This window comes from Paramormyrops kingsleyae, chromosome 5, assembly GCF_048594095.1.
Source record: "Paramormyrops kingsleyae isolate MSU_618 chromosome 5, PKINGS_0.4, whole genome shotgun sequence".
Taxonomy (NCBI): domain Eukaryota; kingdom Metazoa; phylum Chordata; class Actinopteri; order Osteoglossiformes; family Mormyridae; genus Paramormyrops; species Paramormyrops kingsleyae.
Genome location: NC_132801.1, coordinates 38364945 through 38386829, shown reverse-complemented (window position 1 = coordinate 38386829; position 21885 = coordinate 38364945). Strand labels below are relative to the sequence as shown.

The following is a 21885-nucleotide window of genomic DNA, read 5'->3' as shown; positions in this document are numbered from 1 at the left end:
CTATTGTATTGTGCCATGTGGGGTGAGTGAGAGGGTGGCTCAGTTAACTGCATTCTCCCAGTGCTTATATTTAAACATTTCTATTATATCAATATTAGAAAAAATTGTTAGCTAGCTATGTTATATTGCATTAGTCAGAATTTAATTATACCAGGTTATTTCCATTTATTCACAAAAACTACTTTGTGTATAAAATACTTCCTCCAACTAACTTGTGCTCTGAGGTAAATCCAGTCCACAGAGGTATGATGTCGTCATTATGCTGCTAAACATTAAAAAATTCTGCATGCCATCGTTCTGGCTTTGCATACCTAATGTCAACCTTTTTCAAAATGTTTACAAGTGACCATCTCTACTGACTTCCAGATTTAGGCCTTGAATGCTAAAACGGGCTTTATCTCTTTGGAATTTTATTATCCTTATTTCATTTTTAAGTGATTTTTAAATTAAGATAATGTATGTATATTACTACTTTGGAGCTGATGTTCACTATAGCCTCTATGTTAATTATGTCTGCAATTGCTATAGAGGAAAAACATGAATACAACAGACAGGAAACTTAAGTTTACTATAAACCAGATGCACAGTTAGTTATTAATGGTCTCAGGTTCACTAAAACAAGAACAGTCTGTACACACTTCTGCCAGTTATGCAAATTACATAATGATCATAATGAAAGTTGTTTATGGATGGAAATCCCTTTAAAGTAGATAGAAAAAAAAATCCTGGTCACATTTGTCTTGAGTTGTCTTTCATCCCACATGAATTTTTTATTTTTTTATTTTTTTTTTTTAAAAGCTTAGATGCTTTAAAAGTTTTACCAAAAACAAAACAGGTCATGAAAGCTTGGTATCATTGCATCTGTAACCGCATGCTGGTTCTGTCAGTCCACATTGGATTATGGGAGTATTGTCTCTGGCTCAGCAAAGAACTAGTATGTATAGTTGGTAGACACTGTTCATCACCAAGATATATGGCTTTCTTTTGAGATTTTCCTAATCTAAAGTTTATATGTGAAAGCTAATGAACCCTCAATTGAAAATAGAGGCTTGAAACTGGCCCTGGAGCATGCATCTAAGCATAAAAAAATAATAATAAAAATCCCTTTGTTTTCCATTGAAGGTTGTTATGTCTGTATGAAAGTAGACCATTTTTACTAAGAATCTAACTTCACTTGGAAAACTAAAAATTGATCTGAACATTCTACACCAGACTCATTTCTGCAGTATTCCTCTCTGGAAGCTAAAGAAAGTAAATATACTGGACTCGAATAAAATACAGTCCCAGGCTCATCCAAACTCTTTCCATGAGCAGTTGTTGGACATTAAGGAAAGGTTTCCAACTCACATCCCCATATATACAGTTGGCTCTAAAGCTGGAAGTCGAGTCTCTGCTACAGAGTCACTGTTAAGCAACTGAATATCAGTTATCTGAATACCAGGGGAAAGTTCTATTTTTACAGCAGAAACTTGTGCCCTGCTGTTAAGTTCAGATTTTACTGATTGTAAACAGAAGGCATATTTAATTTGCACTGACTCCATGTCTTATTTGCAACCTCTGAAAACCTCATTCTGAATACGGGTCTGAAAACAGATCCTGTGATTGTCAGTCTGATGTACAGAAATACAGTATACATTTTTGTTGGGTGCCACGTCATTGCAGTGTGCCTGGGGATGAACAGGTAGATAACACCTTATTTCATATACACTCACCTAAAGGATTATTAGGAACACCTGTTCAATTTCTCATTAATGCAATTATCTAATCAACCAATCACATGGCAATTGCTTCAATGCATTTAGGGGTGTGGTCCTGGTCAAGACAATCTCCTGAACTCCAAACTGAATTTCAGAAAGAAAGGTGATTTAAGCAATTTTGAGCGTGGCATGGTTGTTGGTGCCAGACGAGCCGGTCTGAGTATTTCACAATCTGCTCAGTTACTGGGATTTTCACGCACAACCATTTCTAGGGTTTACAAAGAATGGTGTGCAAAGGGAAAAACATCCAGTATGCGGCAGTCCTGTGGGCGAAAATGCCTTGTTGATGCTAGAGGTCAGAGGAGAATGGGCCGACTGATTCAAGCTGATAGAAGAGCAACTTTGACTGAAATAACCACTCGTTACAACCGAGGTATGCAGCAAAGCATTTGTGAAGCCACAACACGCACAACCTTGAGGCGGATGGGCTACAACAGCAGAAGACCCCACCGGGTACCACTCATCTCCACTACAAATAGGAATAAGAGGCTACAATTTGCACGAGCTCACCAAAATTGGACAGTTGAAGACTAGAAAAATGTTGCCTGGTCTGATGAGTCTCGATTTCTGTTGAGACATTCAAATGGTAGAGTCAGAATTTGGCGTAAACAGAATGAGAACATGGATCCATCATGCCTTGTTACCACTGTGCAGGCTGGTGGTGGTGGTGTAATGGTGTGGGGGATGTTTTCTTGGCACACTTTAGGCCCCTTAGTGCCAATTGGGCATCGTTTAAATGCCACGGCCTACCTGAGCATTGTTTCTGACCATGTCCATCCCTTTATGACCACCATGTACCCATCCTCTGATGGCTACTTCCATCAAGATAATGCACCATGTCACAAAGCTCGAATCATTTCAGATTGGTTTCTTGCAGTTCACTGTACTAAAATGGCCCCCACAGTCACCAGATCTCAACCCAATAGAGCATCTTTGGGATGTGGTGGAACGGGAGCTTCGTGCCCTGGATGTGCATCCCACAAATCTCCATCAACTGCAAGATGCTATCCTATCAATATGGGCCAACATTTCTAAAGAATGCTTTCAGCACCTTGTTGAATCAATGCCACGTAGAATTAAGGCAGTTTTGAAGGCGAAAGGGGGTCAAACACCATGTTCCTAATAATCCTTTAGGTGAGTGTATATGGTAGTGTTTAGTACCACCTTCAGATTCTGAATCTCTACTCGTTTCTGATATAATTAAAATATAGCAAGCTGAATGGGATGAACACATGAATGATGAACTTTATGAAATCAGCTCAAGTATCGGTAAGATGACAATCTTTCGATTAATAACAATAATCGATCCTCTATTATCCCCGTGGGGAAATTCTTTTTTACGCCTCCCTCAAGTTGCTCTTTGTAGAGCAAGATGTCCGCAAAGGGCAGCCACCTGTTGGGGCGCCCAGGGAGCTGGGGGTTAAGGGCCTTGCTCAAGGACCCGCAAACATGCTGAGGCCACTGAGCCACACACTGCCCCCTGTTGGGTTTGAATTTATACACAGTCTCATATGGGGCAAACTAGGCTACTCACCGTTTTATTTTCAGGTGAAGCTTCACCTGTATGTCTTACATGCAAGAATTTCTTTAACTGTATAACACATTTTATTGTATTGTCATTCTTTGGAACTCTCTGTGGCAAAGGTACCGTTTTACTGATTTTTTTAAAAGCTATATGGAGTAAAGTCAAGCCAGAGGCTTAAGCATCTTATTTAGGTTTTAACTGATTCATAATACTTTATACTTATGAAATTTTTACCATTTGAGTTATTTACTCTGTTTTAATACTCCTATACTCTGACTATGACTATAGCCCTAGTTGCTAACATGGCGTTAGAAGTCAACATAACTATTTATTACTATTATTACAGATGATGCCATTTGGAATATTTTTTAACACAGAACTGTTTTTGTCTGAGCCCTTTTCAGACTTAAAAGAATAAACAGGATGTGATCAGAAGCACTGCACCGACTCACCCCATAGGCCAGATCTGCAGGTGCGTGGATCGGACATGCCTGGGCACAGATCTTGCCTTCTGCAGGGCACAACGCTCTTCAGAAAGCCACAGCCAAATGATTACTGTGATAAGCTGGCTGGTGAGCACATCACTTGTAGTATTTCTGCAGCTGCTTCTGATACCTGACACCTCTCTGAGGCAAAGTCCAGTGTAACTGTGATGTATTGAAATTGTGCATCATTCTGGGCATAAACATGATTCACTTATGGATAAGCTCTTGTACATTGAATGCATGCTTCTTAATATCATTTGGAAAAAAATGTTTTTGACAGTATAGTTTTTGTTTTTATGTAGCAGGTTTGAAATGACTAGTTTAATTGTTGGGCTTTATTCTCTCTCTTTTCATCAGTTTGTGTATTTCGCTTTTCAGCTTACTTGGTGCTTACCGTTTCACCATGGCTACATGCTACAATCAAACAGTCTGTTGGTTTTTACATCATCTTCAATGCAAATTTTTTTTTCTGATCTTTCACAGACAGCATGTGATTTGTTTGTAGTATGTAATATAATAAGCAGTAAGCAACATCTGTAAGTGTTTGGAAAGGTTATGATGAAATATTAAGTATATTAATTATATATTTATATATTGATTATTAAATGCATGTTGAGGTAATATTTAATATGTGATTCCTATAAGAGTAGAAATAGACCTTAGCAGGGCTGTGGATCTGATAACCCCACGGTAGAAATTCAGGCTCCAGCTCAGCATTTTGCTTTTCTTTAGGAAGAAAAATGGCAGCTGAATAATTAAGGAAGAATGTGAATCATGTTTGAACCCAGCAAGGTGAGGCAGCAGCTTTGAAAATAACATAGTAACAGTATTGACTGTCACACCAAATGATCATTCGCCATTACCTTTACAGCTAATTTAAAACAGTTTGTACAAAGGGAAAGCTCCCTTATCCCAAATTAATTCCATGAGGTATTTGTTTCTTCTGTCTTCTAAGAAATTTATTTGCTGTCTGGGCAAATGTGACCCCCTGTGTCTGAGGAGCGTCTGTTGCGTTGCGAACATTCAGCAACACCAAGCGAGTGTAATATTTAAGGTACTAAAACAGATTTGCAAATTTGGGATGTTCCCATTATTTTACAGCATAGTGACCAAGAGTTTTAACTTTAATTGCACTATTTCCCTGCAGTCACAGAGCCATGGCAAGGTTAACTTACAAAACGTCACAACTTGTGAATGAATGCTGGAGGGTAGGTGGTGCTTCTGTTACTTGTACAAAGAGTGGTAGCTATTTTTACCAAGCTTTTAAATTATTTATAATTACAAAATAATTAAAAACCTTTTTCCATTTTCCAATTGTCTACATGATGCAGATCAAAGATATAGAGCTTTTCTAAGTGAACTGAAAATACCAAAACCACCCGGTGGTGATTTCAGGAGAAGCTACTCCTGTATGTCCCACATGCAAGAATTCCTCTATCCGTTTAACACATTTTATTGTATTGGTTCATATACTCCATGGGAAACTTCACATACAAGGATTGTTAGTTTTATACTCCTTTACCCTCCAACACACCAGAAACAGGTTGCTGAAGGAGGAAGACACCATACATTTTTTCAACCTGGAAAATGTTTAAAAGTTCTGGACGTCCAGTTTTAATGTATGTTTAGATAAATCTTAGTTAAGTCTTTACAAAAATAAAGCCATTTTATTTCATTTGTAAAAAACATGTATTCAGCTGAATTTTTATAGTATGAAAGCATAAATATTTATAATCAAACACCTAAATGTTCACTGGTTTAAATTTTACATGAACAGAAGAAATTTAAGCATTCTAAGACAACAGTCCCTGAAAGGCTTTAAACTTTCTCTTAATTCACCAAACCCATGGATTAATAACCAGCGTGAAATAACTAAGGTCCTACCCATATAAATGGGTAGGAGAAATACATTTCTCTAGAATTTTGAGATATCAGGCTGTGTGATCAAAGTTTTCCTGCATGCATCCATATTTAAGCATGTTTAAAATTTAAAAATTAAAGTTAAACCTATAATACACAATTGACGGTATGTGAATCGTAAGTAACCAAAACAGAAACTGCACTGATTTGGGAACATTCTTAGTGAATACTCAAAAATTTGCCCATGATTTCAGGTCTGCCCCATGCTGACTTCACATGGCTTTAACCTTGATCTGTTTCATCTTCATCATTTTCTTCTCCATCTTCTTCTGCTCCCTGCGCTGAGCTGCCTCCTGCGAATGACATGGCGAAACAAGTTGAGTGTTATCACTGCAAAGGGGACCCTTGTAGTAACAGGAAAGGAGTCATCAGCGCACGTGGAGCCCTGCGTTTACAGGAAGGGCATCAACACAGGGTTCCCCATGCGCTGATGACACCCTCCCTGTAAACATGGGGCTTGCCATGCGCTGATGACACCCTCCCTGTAAACATGGGGCTTGCCGTGCGTTGATGACACCCTCCCTGTAAACATGGGGCTTGCCATGCGCTGATGACACCCTCCCTGTAAACATGGGGCTTGCCATGCGCTGATGACACCCTCCCTGTAAACATGGGGCTTGCCGTGCGTTGATGACACCCTCCCTGTAAACATGGGGCTTGCCGTGCGTTGATGACACCCTCCCTGTAAACATGGGGCTTGCCGTGCGTTGATGACACCCTCCCTGTAAACATGGGGCTTGCCGTGCGTTGATGACACCTTCCCTGTAAACATGGGGCTGGCCATGCGCTGATGACACCCTCCCTGTAAACATGGGGCTTGCCGTGCGTTGATGACACCCTCCCTGTAAACATGGGGCTTGCCGTGCGTTGATGACACCCTCCCTGTAAACATGGGGCTTGCCGTGCGTTGATGACACCTTCCCTGTAAACATGGGGCTGGCCGTGCGTTGATGACACCCTCCCTGTAAACATGGGGCTTGCCATGCGCTGATGACACCCTCCCTGTAAACATGGGGCTTGCCGTGCGTTGATGACACCCTCCCTGTAAACATGGGGCTTGCCGTGCGTTGATGACACCCTCCCCATAATCAGCACACAGGGAGCCTCATGTTTACAAGTAGGGTGTCCTCAGTCCACGCTGAGCCCCGCGATGACGGGTAAATATTTGTCCAGAGGCCAGCTGTTGGGCATCAATACACCTCTCAATATTTTAACCAAATTACTAACCTGCTTACCAAATTGTGGGTGTAAGTAAATGTTCGTATAGCACCAAGAAGCCGGCATCCAGGAAAATGTTTACATTAGGCACCTAAAGTTCTGGTGATTTTTGCACATGCGCAATATAATCGTGAGGTGATATTGTGCAGCCGTAGAAATAAATTATGACTGCTACTTTGAGACCCAAGTAATGAATGAGCCAAATTCCACAATGAAAAATGACGGATTGTCCAATCTCCATTATTTTAGTAGCTGTGTCTTTAGCTCAGGTGCTGCTATCTTTGAATACCGATAAGTGATAGATCGATAACTTGATTTTTCAACCTATACCAATATGTTAACCAATATCATGCATCTTGAGGGCTAACAATAACTTTTTACTAAGGTAGCAATTAGCTACGTCAGTATCTTGACTGTAGCTAGCAAAAACAACTGTTTCCCAAAAGCATTGTAGAACAAATATCAACCAGACAACGTTCTGTACCACATAACATGTGCGAGTTTCCCAAAAGTGTCGTAGAGCAGAGATCAGGTAATGCTTCCGTTATGAATATTATTGGGCCTTCCCAAGCTATCATACACTTTTTGGAAGTTCTCATGCTAGTGCTGCTACTTTGAGAATCTACTTGTAGGACATGAGCGTGACAGCATGCAACCTGGAAGTAAGAGTATCTTAAAAGGTGGATTTTGCCCCCCAAAATAGTTTATAACTGATTGTAATGTGACAGATTATGGAGCTGAATCACCACTTGAATCTATTCATCACAATGCATCTGTGCATCCCTAATAAACACTAATGAAATTGTGTGATAAAAGACTCCAGTGTGTCGCTACTAAGACAGGTGCAGGATTGCGCCCAGGTAGGGTAAGGACACTGAAATATCGGAGGTGAGAGTACTGAGCTTGCTGCCAGGCTGGCATTGAGAAGTCTCATTGGTCAATCCTGAAGCCCACATGAAAACAGCAGGGTAAAAAGTGGCAGATGCACCTCCAGGCGGCGCTGTCTGTCTGGATCCTCCTCATTCATGATACGCTCCTTCTCAGCACGCTTCTTTTCCTCACGGCGTGTCTGGGCAGCCTCCTGACGCTGAGTGTGTGTCAGTTTCAGGAAGTTCTCCTCCACACGAGCCCTGTTCTTCTCGGCCTTCTGCTTACCCTGGAGGCAGGGGGTGAAGGGGGGAGAGAGCTGTGTAATATCATGACAGCTTGTACCCTTAGCAAACTGGAGGTTCAATGAAGAAAGCTGTGATTCCAGAGGTAGAGAGAGAAACAAACTGGAATTGTGACAGGAAAACATTCAGAACTGGGAATGTTGCTCACCTCCCTGTTGAGGCGGAACTTTTTGACTTTGTCGATGCTGTAGATGACCATGTCCATGAGGGGAAACAGAGACTCCATGTCTCTGGGGGACACGTTTCCCATGCCAGGAACTGTACACACAAACATACATTATTGGGGACCAGGCCTATCCTCTCAGTTAAGGAGCTAAGCTACAAAATCAAATCACAGAGACGACAGAAGTTTAAAGGTGCCATACTATTCTGTATTCATTGTTGGTAGCCAGCCTTCCCTTACAGACACACAGTTGAAAATTGGTGCTTGCTCTGCTAAGTATGTGTTTGAGACGGTGACATATGTAGTCAAATCACTCTGGTGATTGAATCAGGGATTACTGTATCCCAATAATGGCTTGTTCATGGATATGCCTGAACAATGGGTGATGCCCATCTTCTGTACAACTGCAAAATCTACACAGCAAAAACGCAGAAAATCAGTTATAATTAATAATGTTTTATGAAAAGAACATTTTGACTAAAGTGAACTTAAGAACTAGCACGTAATTAGCCTAAACATTCTCCATCCAAAAAATCAACACACTACTTGTTTGGGTCACGCCTCCCCCCTCGTGAGAATGCCGGCTCGAGTAGAAGAGCTGGTCTTAAACAATTCTTTATTTTCCCCAGGGACCTCGCAGTCGATGCAAGGTATCGTTGCTCCCATGTGGTCACATACTAAGCACTCTTTGCTCGTCTCCTGTGCCACCCTAGCCCCACCCACCTGTTGTGGTCCTGTGCCTGCGCCTTTGCCCCAGATCCCCACTTTGTGTCAAATTCAGTCCCTTGTCTCCATCTTCGACAGATTGACCTCCTTGTTTCACAGACCTTCCTGTTTCATGAGCTCGACTACGTCCCTGCCGACTGATTATGGTCCTGCTCGCTCTGGTTTAAATAAAGCCTGGCTTGTTCTGCCCATGACTTCTGCCCGAGCGTTTTCTGGCCTAACAGTCCGTCATTGTGTGCCTACACACTCTCTGTTATAAGTGTTGCTTTTAACCAGTGGAAATACAGGCCAGTTCTCAGGTCGTACCATCTGAGCAACAGCTGGGAAACAGCTTACTGTCAGCACTGGCACTAGCATCGACTTAGTGGATACATATACATTTATATTTGAAAATGCTGCATTTTCCCCAAAAAGTTTGTTTCTATTGGCATTATGTTCTCTGCGATGAGAATGAGGTTTATTTTTACCATTGAATGTAAAAAGTAGTGTCTTTCTTGACTCTGGCATCTTTAAAGGTTGACCCTCCCTAAAACAAACAAAAGGTCATAAAAATCAGTCAAGTACAGGCTATCATAGGGCTATGAGTAGGAAGTGACCTGACGGAAACTCACGTACTCCTGTACGAGCTTGGCACCGGAGAACTGATCTGAGAAATGGACAGACTCGATTTTGTCTGCGTTGTTGGCCAGAAAGTGAACCATCTGAAACAGATTGGGTGAGAAGAGGCTTCCAAATAGCATTATGGCCTGTATGTGTGTAAGCTGCGGAGGACTCCTTAGCACCTTTTGACCTTAAAGCACAGAGAGTGAACATGCATACTCCACACAGAGCGCCGGGGGAGGAAATCAAGCTGAACACGTGCCCATCCCCCAGTCTGGTGTCCTCTTTAACATGCATATGCATAGCCAAGCTCACCCCAGACATATTCCTCTGCCCTCACCTTAGTGTCCAGCATTCCATCAGTCACCTCTCCCATCTCCGACAAGATGACCAGGTGCTCCGGGAGTCCGTATTTGGCTCCAGATTTGGGTTTGTCACCACAGAACTCACTCTGTGGACAGAACCATTAATAATGTCACAAACCCAATATAATGCACCCAAATGATGGCAGTGCATAGTCCTTCGATATATGAATGAATGCTTATTTAAAGCCTTAAAAAATAAAATCTAGTGGCATATTTACCAAGTATCACCAAAAAAAGGCCAACCATGCAGAATACTACGGGGCTCCAGACTATGACCAAAGCGGTTACATTTATTGAGAGTGTGTGAATTAAAATTTTACACGATCACATCAGTGCAAGTGCATGATAATCATTATGATGTTTTGCTCCGGTATGGGTACTGCGTTAAATTGTGATTGAAAGTTTTCTTCCCTGGTCCTGTGCCTTTTTTTTTTTTTTTTTTTTGCTGAGTTGGTCTCTTACGTATATGTACACTGATGATTAAATGTTGTAAAACAATCTCTTTGGCTGTGGTGTTAATTTGTTCCAAAAATTAAGTGGTTTATAGCTGATGTATTAAGACGAACTTACAGGTGGCCCCACAACTGGCCACGTCGCCCTAGTAGCATAGAATTAAAGAAATATGTTGAATGTTCCCCTGTCACTGTGATGATTTGGGAGGTAGTAATTGTCTGGCTTCACTACTCACGATTTGGGGGAGTACCTCCAACTCCACCTAGCAGACATACATATGAGGTGATTGAGCTGTGGATCGATTCTGACCATGTGTGGGCTAATCATCCTGAAATTCAGATACAGCGTCCATATCGTCCATGATTCACTCATAATACTGTTGTGTCAGGGTTGAACTGTATAACTTGTTTCTCATGAGAAGAATCAGCTTATCTTGTCCCAATAATTCTTGTCCTGGGATACTTATTCTGTTCAAGGACACTTGTTATTTCTGATTCATGAGATGCTAACCTTGTTCAAGGATGCTTACTTTGTTTTTTTATGGACTTTCCTGAGAAGAAAAGGTGGTCCAACATGTGTTTTATACATTATCGATTAGTCTGTGGGCCACTTATTTTGTTCTCAGAAGATGTTCTCACGAGAAAGGGGAAGTTGATCAAGGATACTCGTCCAATTACTTTTGATTGAAACTGTATCTAGCAATTGGTGTGTGGGATACTGATCTTATCTAGAGAAAAAGGGAATGTGTTGATTATGGGAACTTGTCTTCGTATTTTTAATTTTAACCGCAAGCCGCATTACCCGGACAAGATTGGAAATTTGAGAATGCCTTGCCTGGGGGGAGGGGTGAGCCTGGCCAGCTCATCCCCTGCCCACACGTAATGCCCAAAAATTAGTATAAAAGGAAGGGGGAGATCTCGGTACTGACCGGAGCTCAGCCGTGGGATAGAGCGCGCATCGCTCGGCACTTTCTCGGGACTCACATGTTGATCTCCTACCAGGACTGAAAGGGGCTCCCCAGTCTAAGAGTGAAGGTGGGTGATGATGGCACGTCCGAGTGTGAATAGTTGTGTCTGTGTACTGAATTATTTTATGAGAATCACAATAATAATAATAATAATAATAATAATACGTACTTTCTATGTGTGCATGTTTTATTGTCACTTTTTATATATACATATAATCAGTTGTACTGGCAGTTTGATTATTGTTTATGATTTAAAATACCATTGGATATCACTTATGATATGGAATTATTCTGCATTACTTTTGAACCTGTATTTGGGTATTGATTTTAATGCAAGGTTATTTTGTATTACTTGTAATAAAACGTTTTTAGAAGCGAACCTAAGTGTGCCTGTTTGTTCCTTCGAAAGCCCTATATCCCCCTCACATCATCTTAAAACAGCTGATTATTTAAAAAAACAAAATGAGAAGAAAGGGGAAGCTGGTGGAGAGGGAGAGCTGAAGAGAGATCCCCAGACAGACAAGTGATGATGAGAGTGATTAAAGTTATAGTTCAGATTTAAATGTTTTGCAAACCCCCTCAAATTCACATATTTAACATTCATGGTTTTGGTAATTCATGAATTGGCTGTAGACAAACAAATATTTTTGGAGGTTGCCGAAAGTGCAGAAACTCACAGATGGCGAGTAAGCCAAAGACAATACTGAAAATGATTTGGATCCCAAAAATTTATACTATACTATTACTAATATATAATTAGACCTGTCACAATTACTTGATTAAACTCAATTACTCTATTATTTAGAAGCATCGATTAAAAATTCTTCCTTCCCTCGATTACTTGCAGTATGGTGGAAGGGACACAGCGCATAGCGGATGAAGATGAAAATAAAGAGCCAAAGCCAGTTGTGTGGAAGCATTCAGAGTGACGAAGATGGACAGGATTGGGAATCAGTATATTAGAGGGACAGCTCAGGTTTGACTGTTTGGAGACAAAGCCAGAGAGGTTGGTTTGGACATGTACAGCAGAGAGATGCTGGGTATACTGGGAGAAGGATGCTGAGAAAAGAGTTGCCAGGGAAGAGGAAAAGAGGAAGACCTAAGAGGAGGTTTAAATTATGGATGTGGTGAGAGAGGACATGCAGGTGGCTGGTGTGAAAGAGGAAGACCTAAGAGGAGGGTTATGGATGTGGTGAGAGAGGACATGCAGGTGGCTGGTGTGAAAGAGGAAGACCTAAGAGGAGGTTTATGGATGTGGTGAGAGAGGACATGCAGGTGGCTGGTGTGAAAGAGGAAGACCTAAGAGGAGGTTTATGGATGTGGTGAGAGAGGACATGCAGGTGTTTGGTGTGAAAGAGGAAGACCTAAGAGGTGGTTTATGGATGTGGTGAGAGAGGACGTGCAGGTGTTTGGTGTGAAAGAGGAAGACCTAAGAGGAGGTTTATGGATGTGGTGAGAGAGGACATGCAGGTGGCTGGTGTGAAAGAGGAAGACCTAAGAGGAGGGTTATGGATGTGGTGAGAGAGGACATGCAGGTGTTTGGTGTGAAAGAGGAAGACCTAAGAGGAGGGTTATGGATGTGGTGAGAGAGGACATGCAGGTGTTTGGTGTGAAAGAGGAAGACCTAAGAGGAAGTTTATGGATGTGGTGAGAGAGGACATGCAGGTGGCTGGTGTGAAAGAGGAAGACCTAAGAGGAGGTTTATGGATGTGGTGAGAGAGGACATGCAGGTGTTTGGTGTGAAAGAGGAAGACCTAAGAGGAGGTTTATGGATGTGGTGAGAGAGGACATGCAGGTGGCTGGTGTGAAAGAGGAAGACCTAAGAGGAGGGTTATGGATGTGGTGACAGAGGACATGCAGGTGGCTGGTATGAAAGAGGAAGACCTAAGAGGAGGTTTATGGATGTGGTGAGAGGACATGCAGGTGGCTGGTGTGAATGAGGAAGACCTAAGAGGAGGGTTATGGATGTGGTGAGAGAGGAAATGCAGATGTTTGGTGTGAAAGAGGAAGACCTAAGAGGAGGTTTATGGATGTGGTGAGAGAGGACATGCAGGTGGCTGGTGTGAAAGAGGAAGACCTAAGAGGAGGGTTATGGATGTGGTGAGAGAGGACATGCAGGTGTTTGGTGTGAAAGAGGAAGACCTAAGAGGAGGGTTATGGATGTGGTGAGAGAGGACATGCAGGTGGCTGGTGTGAATGAGGAAGACCTAAGAGGAGGTTTATGGATGTGGTGAGAGAGGACATGCAGGTGTTTGGTGTGAAAGAGGAAGACCTAAGAGGAGGGTTATGGATGTGGTGAGAGAGGACATGCAGGTGGCTGGTGTGAATGAGGAAGACCTAAGAGGAGGTTTATGGATGTGGTGAGAGAGGACATGCAGGTGTTTGGTGTGAAAGAGGAAGACCTAAGAGGAGGTTTATGGATGTGGTGAGAGAGGACATGCAGGTGTTTGGTGTGAAAGAGGAAGACCTAAGAGGAGGTTTATGGATGTGGTGAGAGAGGACATGCAGGTGTTTGGTGTGAAAGAGGAAGGAAGGAGCAGCCGAAAGACGATTCCTCTGTGTCAAAATAATTGCTGCTAAAACAAAGGTTAGGCCTGTCACTTAGCCGCATCATCTTACACAATTGTACATGTTGTATAAATGATTTCAATCATTTCAGATAACTTCCAAGTTTTCATTTTCAGAATGATTTGGAAATTTTGGTTTGAATAATTTAATAATTAAGACATTTAAAGGCAAATATGAACATGTTTAATTTTACACTACTGTTTGTGTGCTGGTGCACGTGGGGATGGTTTTGGTGCTCTCTACCCCTAGCCCTCACAAAGGGGTTACTGTAGAGTCATTGTCAATCTTTCATTAATACAAAAAGTAAGTTATGCAAATAAGGACAACTATTCTTCACCATGCAACATCATTGATTAATATGATGCCACAGCAAAAAAAAAAAAAAAAAAGGGGGTGCAACCTAATCATCTGCTGGTGCAACCAACTGAGATAGTTGGTAGGACCACTGTTGCTACTGGAAAAGTTAGTCTGGAGCCCTGTACTGTGATGCTTAATATGCACCGATTCACTCCTTAATTAACAGAGTACATAATCGTTTCAAATATTCAAGGCTTTGACCATTTTACTAAAGATGCCCCATTTTGTCTGAATACACAAAAGGACTTACTGTAGCATTGAATATTTCATTGCTTGCAGCAAATACAAAACAGCTGCATGTGTTGAGCTCCTTTGAGCTGCTGAAGGTATTAGAGAAGGCATCGCCTGGAGAGCCTCACCAAGTCCTGCATCTCCTTCTGCATCCGTGCCAGCGCCTTTTTTGTGCCCACGGCAAAGACGAAGGTGTCCATGTCCTCATCATTCAGCACCACTTTGACTTGCTGGGGGGGGAGGTTAGAGGGGGATCAGGGGAGGCAGGAGCAGTGCGAGAGCTCACGGAGCATGGAAGTTAGTGGAGCAAACGTACCACTTGATCACACATAGGCCTCATCATCCTGGCCAGCACATTCAGCAGGTCCTGCCTCTTTAAAAACTGCATTTAAAACAGAGCAAACACACAGAAAGTAATGAGAGAATGCTTCTTACTTACAAGGTGTGCGCTCTCAAACTCATGTGTTGCAGGTAGACTCTCAAAGTAGCAGCAACAGCATACAAATTTCTGAAGCCTGGGGATGGCCTATTAATATTCATAATGGAAGCGTCCAACAGAATGATCTTTGCTCTATGACACTTTTGAGAAACTCAATGGTAGCAATGGTCAAGATAGCCAAATAGCTAGCTAAGTAAAATGTTAGAATTAGAAATGCACAATATATCGGTTAACATGCTGGTATAGGCCAATATCACTAATCAACATTTTTTTTTAACACGAATACAAAATTGCAGTAATTTTTCTGCTCAATTCAAACATCTATTCAGAATTTCCCTATCATGAAAGGATTTCGGCTATATATACACTGACAGTATATGTGCATGTTGACATCTAAAAAGGTAAAAATGATTTTCTGCTGCAATTGGCCTCACAAACATTTGTCTTATGGGTCCAGCAGAATTCAGCAAGCATACTGTGACTTCAGTTGCCTTGTTATTTTTCGACATCAGAAATGTCCTCATCAATAAAACTTAGATAGAAATAGATTTTCTAATCAGTGGAGTGAAACCATGTTTAAGTTTTAAATGTTAACTCCACCACAAATGTTGCAAAAAATCAGGATAATTCACAGAGTTTCTAGGCAGAATGCCTGTAATTGTTTAAAATAATTATAAAGATTCACTAAAGTCAATGAAATGCAGATGTAAGAAACAGAACAAAGCAAATGGATGTTTACACTTCAAGAAGCATTCATAAATTGGCAGGGAGTTTGGTTTCAGAGAGCACAGGATCCTGTCTCAACAGGTCCAAATGTGTTATAGCCGGCAAACTCTGGCATAACAAACTTAAAGCATATATTGTTCACAAACTGAAATAAAATAATTTTTACAAAGTTAAACTTTAATATATTCATATATTTCTTAATAAGATGTCATTTACAGTGGTACCTCAGAACTCAAACTTAATCCTTTCAGAACTCTGGTTCGAATCCTAAAAAGTTCGAGTTCTGATCAAACTTTCCACATAAGAAATAATGGAAAACCAATTAATTGGTTCCCGGTCCCAAAAAATTATACCTAAATGTGTTTTTTTTAGCATTTAAACTAGGGATGCTCATATCGACCATTTAACCGTTAACCGAAAGAATAAATTTTGACGATTATTACTATCAGTTAAATGGTTTAAAAAAATATATATATATAAATATATAAAAGGCCCAACAGAGGTTATTCTTCCTTCGTCATCTGAGGAAATTCAACCTGCCACAGGAGTTGCTGATACGGTTCTACACCGCAATCATTGAATCCGTCCTCTGCACTTCTATAACTGTCTGGTTCGGCTCAGCTACCAAATCTGACCTTAGAAGATTGCAGAGTGTAGTCAGGACTGCTGAGAGAATCATTGGAACATCCCTTCCCACTCTCCAAGATCTGTACTTATCCAGAGTGAGCAAAAGGGCTAAGAAAATCGCCCTGGACCCCTCACAACCAGCACACTCCCTCTTTAATCTGCTGCCATCTGGTCGATGCTACAGAGCACTTAGCACCAGGCACAGGAACAGTTTCTTCCCCCAGGCAGTCCATGTCATGAACACTTAATGTCATGAACACTTAACAATACACGTGGTACACACAACACTAAAATAACTTATTTAACACACACGCTTATTTATTTTTCATATTTGCACATATCAACATACCTATACAAACACATCATACCTGGTCATACTGGAATGTCTTGTTGCTATTTTGCACGCTATCTTGTATATCTGTATATAACTCTTTTTATTACCTGTGTCTTGTCTTGTCACTGTCATTCTGTTGCACTGTAGAGTTCTGTCTCTATAACAAATTCCTCGTATGTGTTAACATACCTGGCAATAAAGCTTATTCTGATTCTGATAATTAAATGTATTAATGGTTTATCATCAATATTAAAATAATTAATAATAAATCTATTTTTAAATGTATTTTATTATATAATAATAATTACTGTTACTGATTGTCTAAATGTATTTTTACTGTCTATATATATATATGTATTCAGCTAGTGTAAACATGCACGGTGCTCTCATAGCGAATGCGAGGCTGAGACTGAAGCGCTACCCTTTGTTTCCGCTGAGAGACGTACCGCGTGACTCATTTCCCCGCGCGTACAAGTTATCTTAGGTCGGCGTTCACGGTTTGACTTCTGAGATTCAGATCAAGCTCTAGGTAATTTTTTTTCTAACTGGTTGGTTCGACTTTTAAGAAATTCCAGTTCTAATGAGTTTGAGAACTGAGGTACCACTGTACATAAAAATCACCCCTTAGTTGGTCTGAGGCAAAATCTTAGTTGACCAGTGTATTTGTTAAAAATCAAGATGATTTCTCTGGCTCATTTATAGCATACAAACGGTCTCAGAGTCAGCACAATTACGTGATTAAACTTGACTACTTGGCTTTAAAAAGCACTGATTAAAATATGCCTTTCTCAATTACTCAGCAATATGGCAGAAGAAAAATGGAATACTGCAGATGAGGGCCCATATAAAAATATCTTAATTAGAACTTACACAATAATGTGTGGTTAGTCATAAGACAATAAACTATGCTCTTTAGCCTATTAGAGTAGCCTAGCCTATGTAATGAAGGCTAGCACCATTACTTATCCACATTATCTTACAAATTGCAGTGTGTGTAAATAAAAGGGCTGTTCCCATCTGAATTGGATTCAGTTGTTCCATATGATATTCGACTCTTTGGATTGTTTTTTATTGCCCACAGACTAACTGGCAATTAGAAAATCCATTGATATGAGTTTCAGTTCGGGTTTTCAGTATTATCGGTAATATTACACAAAAATATGCTGGTTTTCGGTCAAAATTTCCACATTGGTGCACCACTAGTTAGCCTAGTTGAAAGCAGCCAATCAGACAGCACTTCCTTCATGCCTTTTTTTCTGTACAGTTCATTAGTTGGCCTTTTTGACAAGTAACACTGGCTAGTTCTCCCTGTATAACAATAAAAATCAATATGCTGAGATTATCCTTTTCATGATCCCATTAATAAGTAATTAATTGCCCATTGTTAATATTTGCAGTTTTTTTCGGCATCAAAATAATTGATTAACCAACTCAGGGTAGAAATGCATCAAATCATTAACTAAATAAGTGTAATCAAATCGACTTACCTTGGAGCCAATGATTTACACCCCCAGGGCAAACTAAACACAAATGTAAGATGTCGTCCTGTGGCTGGCAGAGTAATCAAGCCCTTAATCCCAACTGCTACAGGGACCCTGACTGAACCTGTTTTTTGATGCTCACTTGTACATTTTGGATAAAGCGTCTGCTAAATAATGAAAGATGTAATGATCACACACCTAAGAAGCCGGGATATGAGGCGATGGTTAATGTGACAGAGTCCCTTAGGTCGTAGGAGCTGGGGGATAAATATGGAGGTGGCAGTACCTTCATCTGAACAAGCATGCCTTCACAGCAGACACGGCCAGAGCACCACAGATTGTAGATGTGGTCATTCTCCTGGTTCAGCTTCCCCGTACTCACAGCATCCTTGCTAGTGCCCTCATCCCCTGTTGGGACACACAAGCAAAGCACAGGTAATGGAGGTCTGGTTTTGGGCAAGACTTCCAAAGGGTCACTTACATACAAGCGAACACACCTGCAGTACATGTCACAGTTATGGTCTACATACTCTGGAAAAGCGATGAAGTTATCAGGTACCAAGAGGATGGCACAGCAGGTACAAGCCTGTTGATTCCACCCATCCGTCAAATCCTTATCTATGATGAACAACAGCAAGACAAATGCAGCTGACCAAGCGCACAGTACTGGGAAAAACGTTTTAAATAATCATGCTGGTGTAAAGCTAAGACTAGCACTTTGTAGTTTATAAATGCTGTCCTAGCTCAATTTCAATGAAAAGCATCTGGATTTCACTTAAGTTTTTGCTATGTGCTTATTGGTCAATCTCCTATATAGGCCTGACACAATAATGATTTCTGTTGGACAATATATTGTCCCAGAAATAATTGTGGTAACGATACGGATGTAACGAAAAACATAATATCGCGATAAGAAAAATACGTTGTCGGACTTCGATCAACCACAATATCACATGGTTATTTCGCTCAAATAACCTCCATCTCAAAAGCGCAAGAAGATTTTTTTTAATTAACTAAAGGAAGATGGAAGAAACGTTTTAAACCACGATAAATTTGTTTTTTTTTTCAGTACTACATTGACTCTTCCGAAGATTTGCAACAGATATTCCTGCATGTGCTTCGCCCAACAGGGACCCACCAAACGAAGTTCATATAGCAGGATGGCGAGCTAGACCCATGGAGCAACAGTGAAGGATGAGTAGAGGGAACTTTGAATTTCTTACAACGTGTGCAGTTAGGATATGATGGACTGAATTGAACTGTATATTAACCTTTGGACATTGTTATGCCTGTGTGCTGACAGTTGTAAAACTTTGTTTTAATTGTAATTTGGTTCCATTTTTTATTACCATTGGCAGGCAAAAGTGTTCTACAGTGTTTACGTCCGTGTCTAGTGTGCTGTATTAAACATCTGTGCTCAAGAAATTTGGATCCTCACATTGTGACTAAGAGCGGCATAGCCTGAATGCTATACGATGTGATTTTGTTTTTTCCCCCTTATATGTGTTGAATTTTGAGTTTGATATGTGGGGGGTTATTGATTTAATGGAAAGATAAACAGGTGCTAAAGATACTGGATACAGAATTTAAATGACTTAGGTGATAATAAATAGATACAAAATAATTATTTAATAGGATCTGTGCACAGTCAAAAATTAGCAAAACTGAACTAGGATAAAACTAAATTTAGACTTAGGATTAACTAGGAATAACTGATTTAACCACTGGACCCAATTATTCTAAATATCATAAGATTAGTCGACAAACTACAGTTGATTTAGTCGACTAAAATTAAAAGTGCAAAGTATAATGTTTAAAGTTTCCCTTTGATTTCTGAAAGTCATTATGTTCACCAAGATTAAATGAAACCAATGTTAAGGAATGGTATTACGGTCTGGCTATGAAGTACACAAATACAGATTTCACTCTTATTTGAAACACAAACATGTGTTTATTTACCCAGAAACTGAGTACTGTAAAATCAGTAGTGCCATTAGTGCAAAAATAAAATCACTTCAAAAGAAAAAGTACATAGGCTATAATGCCACCAGACCTGCTCTCTCTGAGTATTAAAATGAAAATAAATATTTGTAATATCTTTATTTGCTATTGTTCACTGTTAAATGTTTCACCTGAAATTCTCAACATCTCAAACATACTTCTCAACAGCTATCAGTAGCAAGAAATGCAACCATTCTATTTTAGCATTTTGAACATCAAAATAATTACCCCAAGGCTACAATTCTATTAGGGTATATTAGTGTATAGAGCCAAAAATCAACTCTCCTCTCTTTCAGGTGATTTCAAGTTCATTTAAGTTTGCTTAAGTTGCCGTGTGCCCTCTTTTTTAACAACTGTATGAAGTAATGTTATTTATTATATAATTCAACTAAAAAATATACATTTTCATGGCTGCCAAATCTCAAGAATCTGGCATGATACTCACGCTTTCAGACACACGCTGGAAATCTTACGGAAAATCTATATTGCTCCTTTATAAACCTAAAATTAGATATGTCAAAAGTCTATTTACATGGTTAAATACAGAAGCAGACCATTTACAAGGTAAGAACTGTTACATGTGTGTGCAGACATCACGAATTGAAAATCTCACTCCAGCCAGCTGGCTGAAATTGGCAACCCCATGTTTTATTTGAAATGAAAAGTAAAATGCACTGTTTTCACCTGAAACGGCTCGTCATTCCGTTTGCGTTGTTACGCCGACAAATATAAAGCTAATATGAGAAAAACATGTCATCTTTTTGAAATAATAAGACTGTTCATATCCTACTCTAACAGCAATTAAAATGATAAATTTGTATGTATTTAGGCCTGTATCAAAACGAGACTTTAATTTTAATTACCGGTACGTGTGGGATTATCGAAACCAATACTTAAATCCATGAACATTGAAATATATGACATAAAAATGATTGTATTAGGGTTTTATGGCTTAAGTTAAGCACTTTATTTAAACATGCACAATTTTCACATTTTATTTTCTCTTATCTTGAGATGCAGCCCTACTTTTAAAAAGTCCTTTTAAAACTAGTAAATGAGAAAGCATACATATCGGCAGTTGTACATATAGTTCAACTATGTCACGTGACAATAAATATTGCCAAAAAGTTTTTGAATTGTGCTGAATTAATTTGATTTGACAGTCAGGTATTGATTACATGCAATGTTGATACAACTAATAGGCTACTTAAATATATATTACACAAAATAGTTAGACATCACGATCTTCTGGACCTTTACTTCAAGAAATTTTCTCTGGAAAACTGGATCTGTTTAAATTTTAGTTTAATACCCCTGCCTTACTCTAATCAGATTGGAAGCATGCTAATATAACACCCATATTCAAAAAAAGGGACAGAAGTAATCCAGCAAACTATAGGCCAATCAGTTTAACTAGCATTACTGGAAAAATAATGGAAGCTATAATTCAAGTGAAAATGGTAGATTACCTAGATGCAAATAACATTATAAAGGATAGCCAACAAGGATTTAGGAGAGGTAGATCCTGCTTAACGAATCTACTTGAGTTCTTTGAGGAAGCTACAAGTGAAATTGATCACAAAAAGGCCTATGATGTGATTTACTTAGATTTCCAGAAGGCCTTTGATGTTGTCCCCCACAAACAGCTCTTGCTAAAGGAATTTTAGGAACTGTGGCAGCTTGGATCAAAAACTGGCTAACTAGTAGTTATTAGACGCACAATGTCACAGTGGGCCTCCGTTCATAGTGGGGTACCGCAGGGTTCAATTT

At 40.0% G+C, this 21885-nt stretch overlaps 1 protein-coding gene across 1 annotated transcript in view; it reads right to left on the bottom strand.

Annotated features, from left to right (window-relative positions):
* Positions 1–5204: 5204 nt before the first annotated feature.
* ccdc47 (coiled-coil domain containing 47) overlaps positions 5205–21885 on the bottom strand; it is a 38571-nt gene continuing 21890 nt past the window's right edge. The window contains exons 5-13 of the mRNA XM_072712726.1: positions 18401–18522; positions 14824–14889; positions 14636–14737; positions 9907–10017; positions 9582–9667; positions 9434–9492; positions 8226–8335; positions 7894–8061; positions 5205–5980 (exon numbers count right to left, since the gene is read on the bottom strand). Of these exons, the coding sequence (XP_072568827.1) occupies positions 5900–5980; positions 7894–8061; positions 8226–8335; positions 9434–9492; positions 9582–9667; positions 9907–10017; positions 14636–14737; positions 14824–14889; positions 18401–18522 (905 nt within the window). The 3' untranslated portion in view covers positions 5205–5899. The remainder of the gene's footprint in view (positions 5981–7893; positions 8062–8225; positions 8336–9433; positions 9493–9581; positions 9668–9906; positions 10018–14635; positions 14738–14823; positions 14890–18400; positions 18523–21885) is intronic.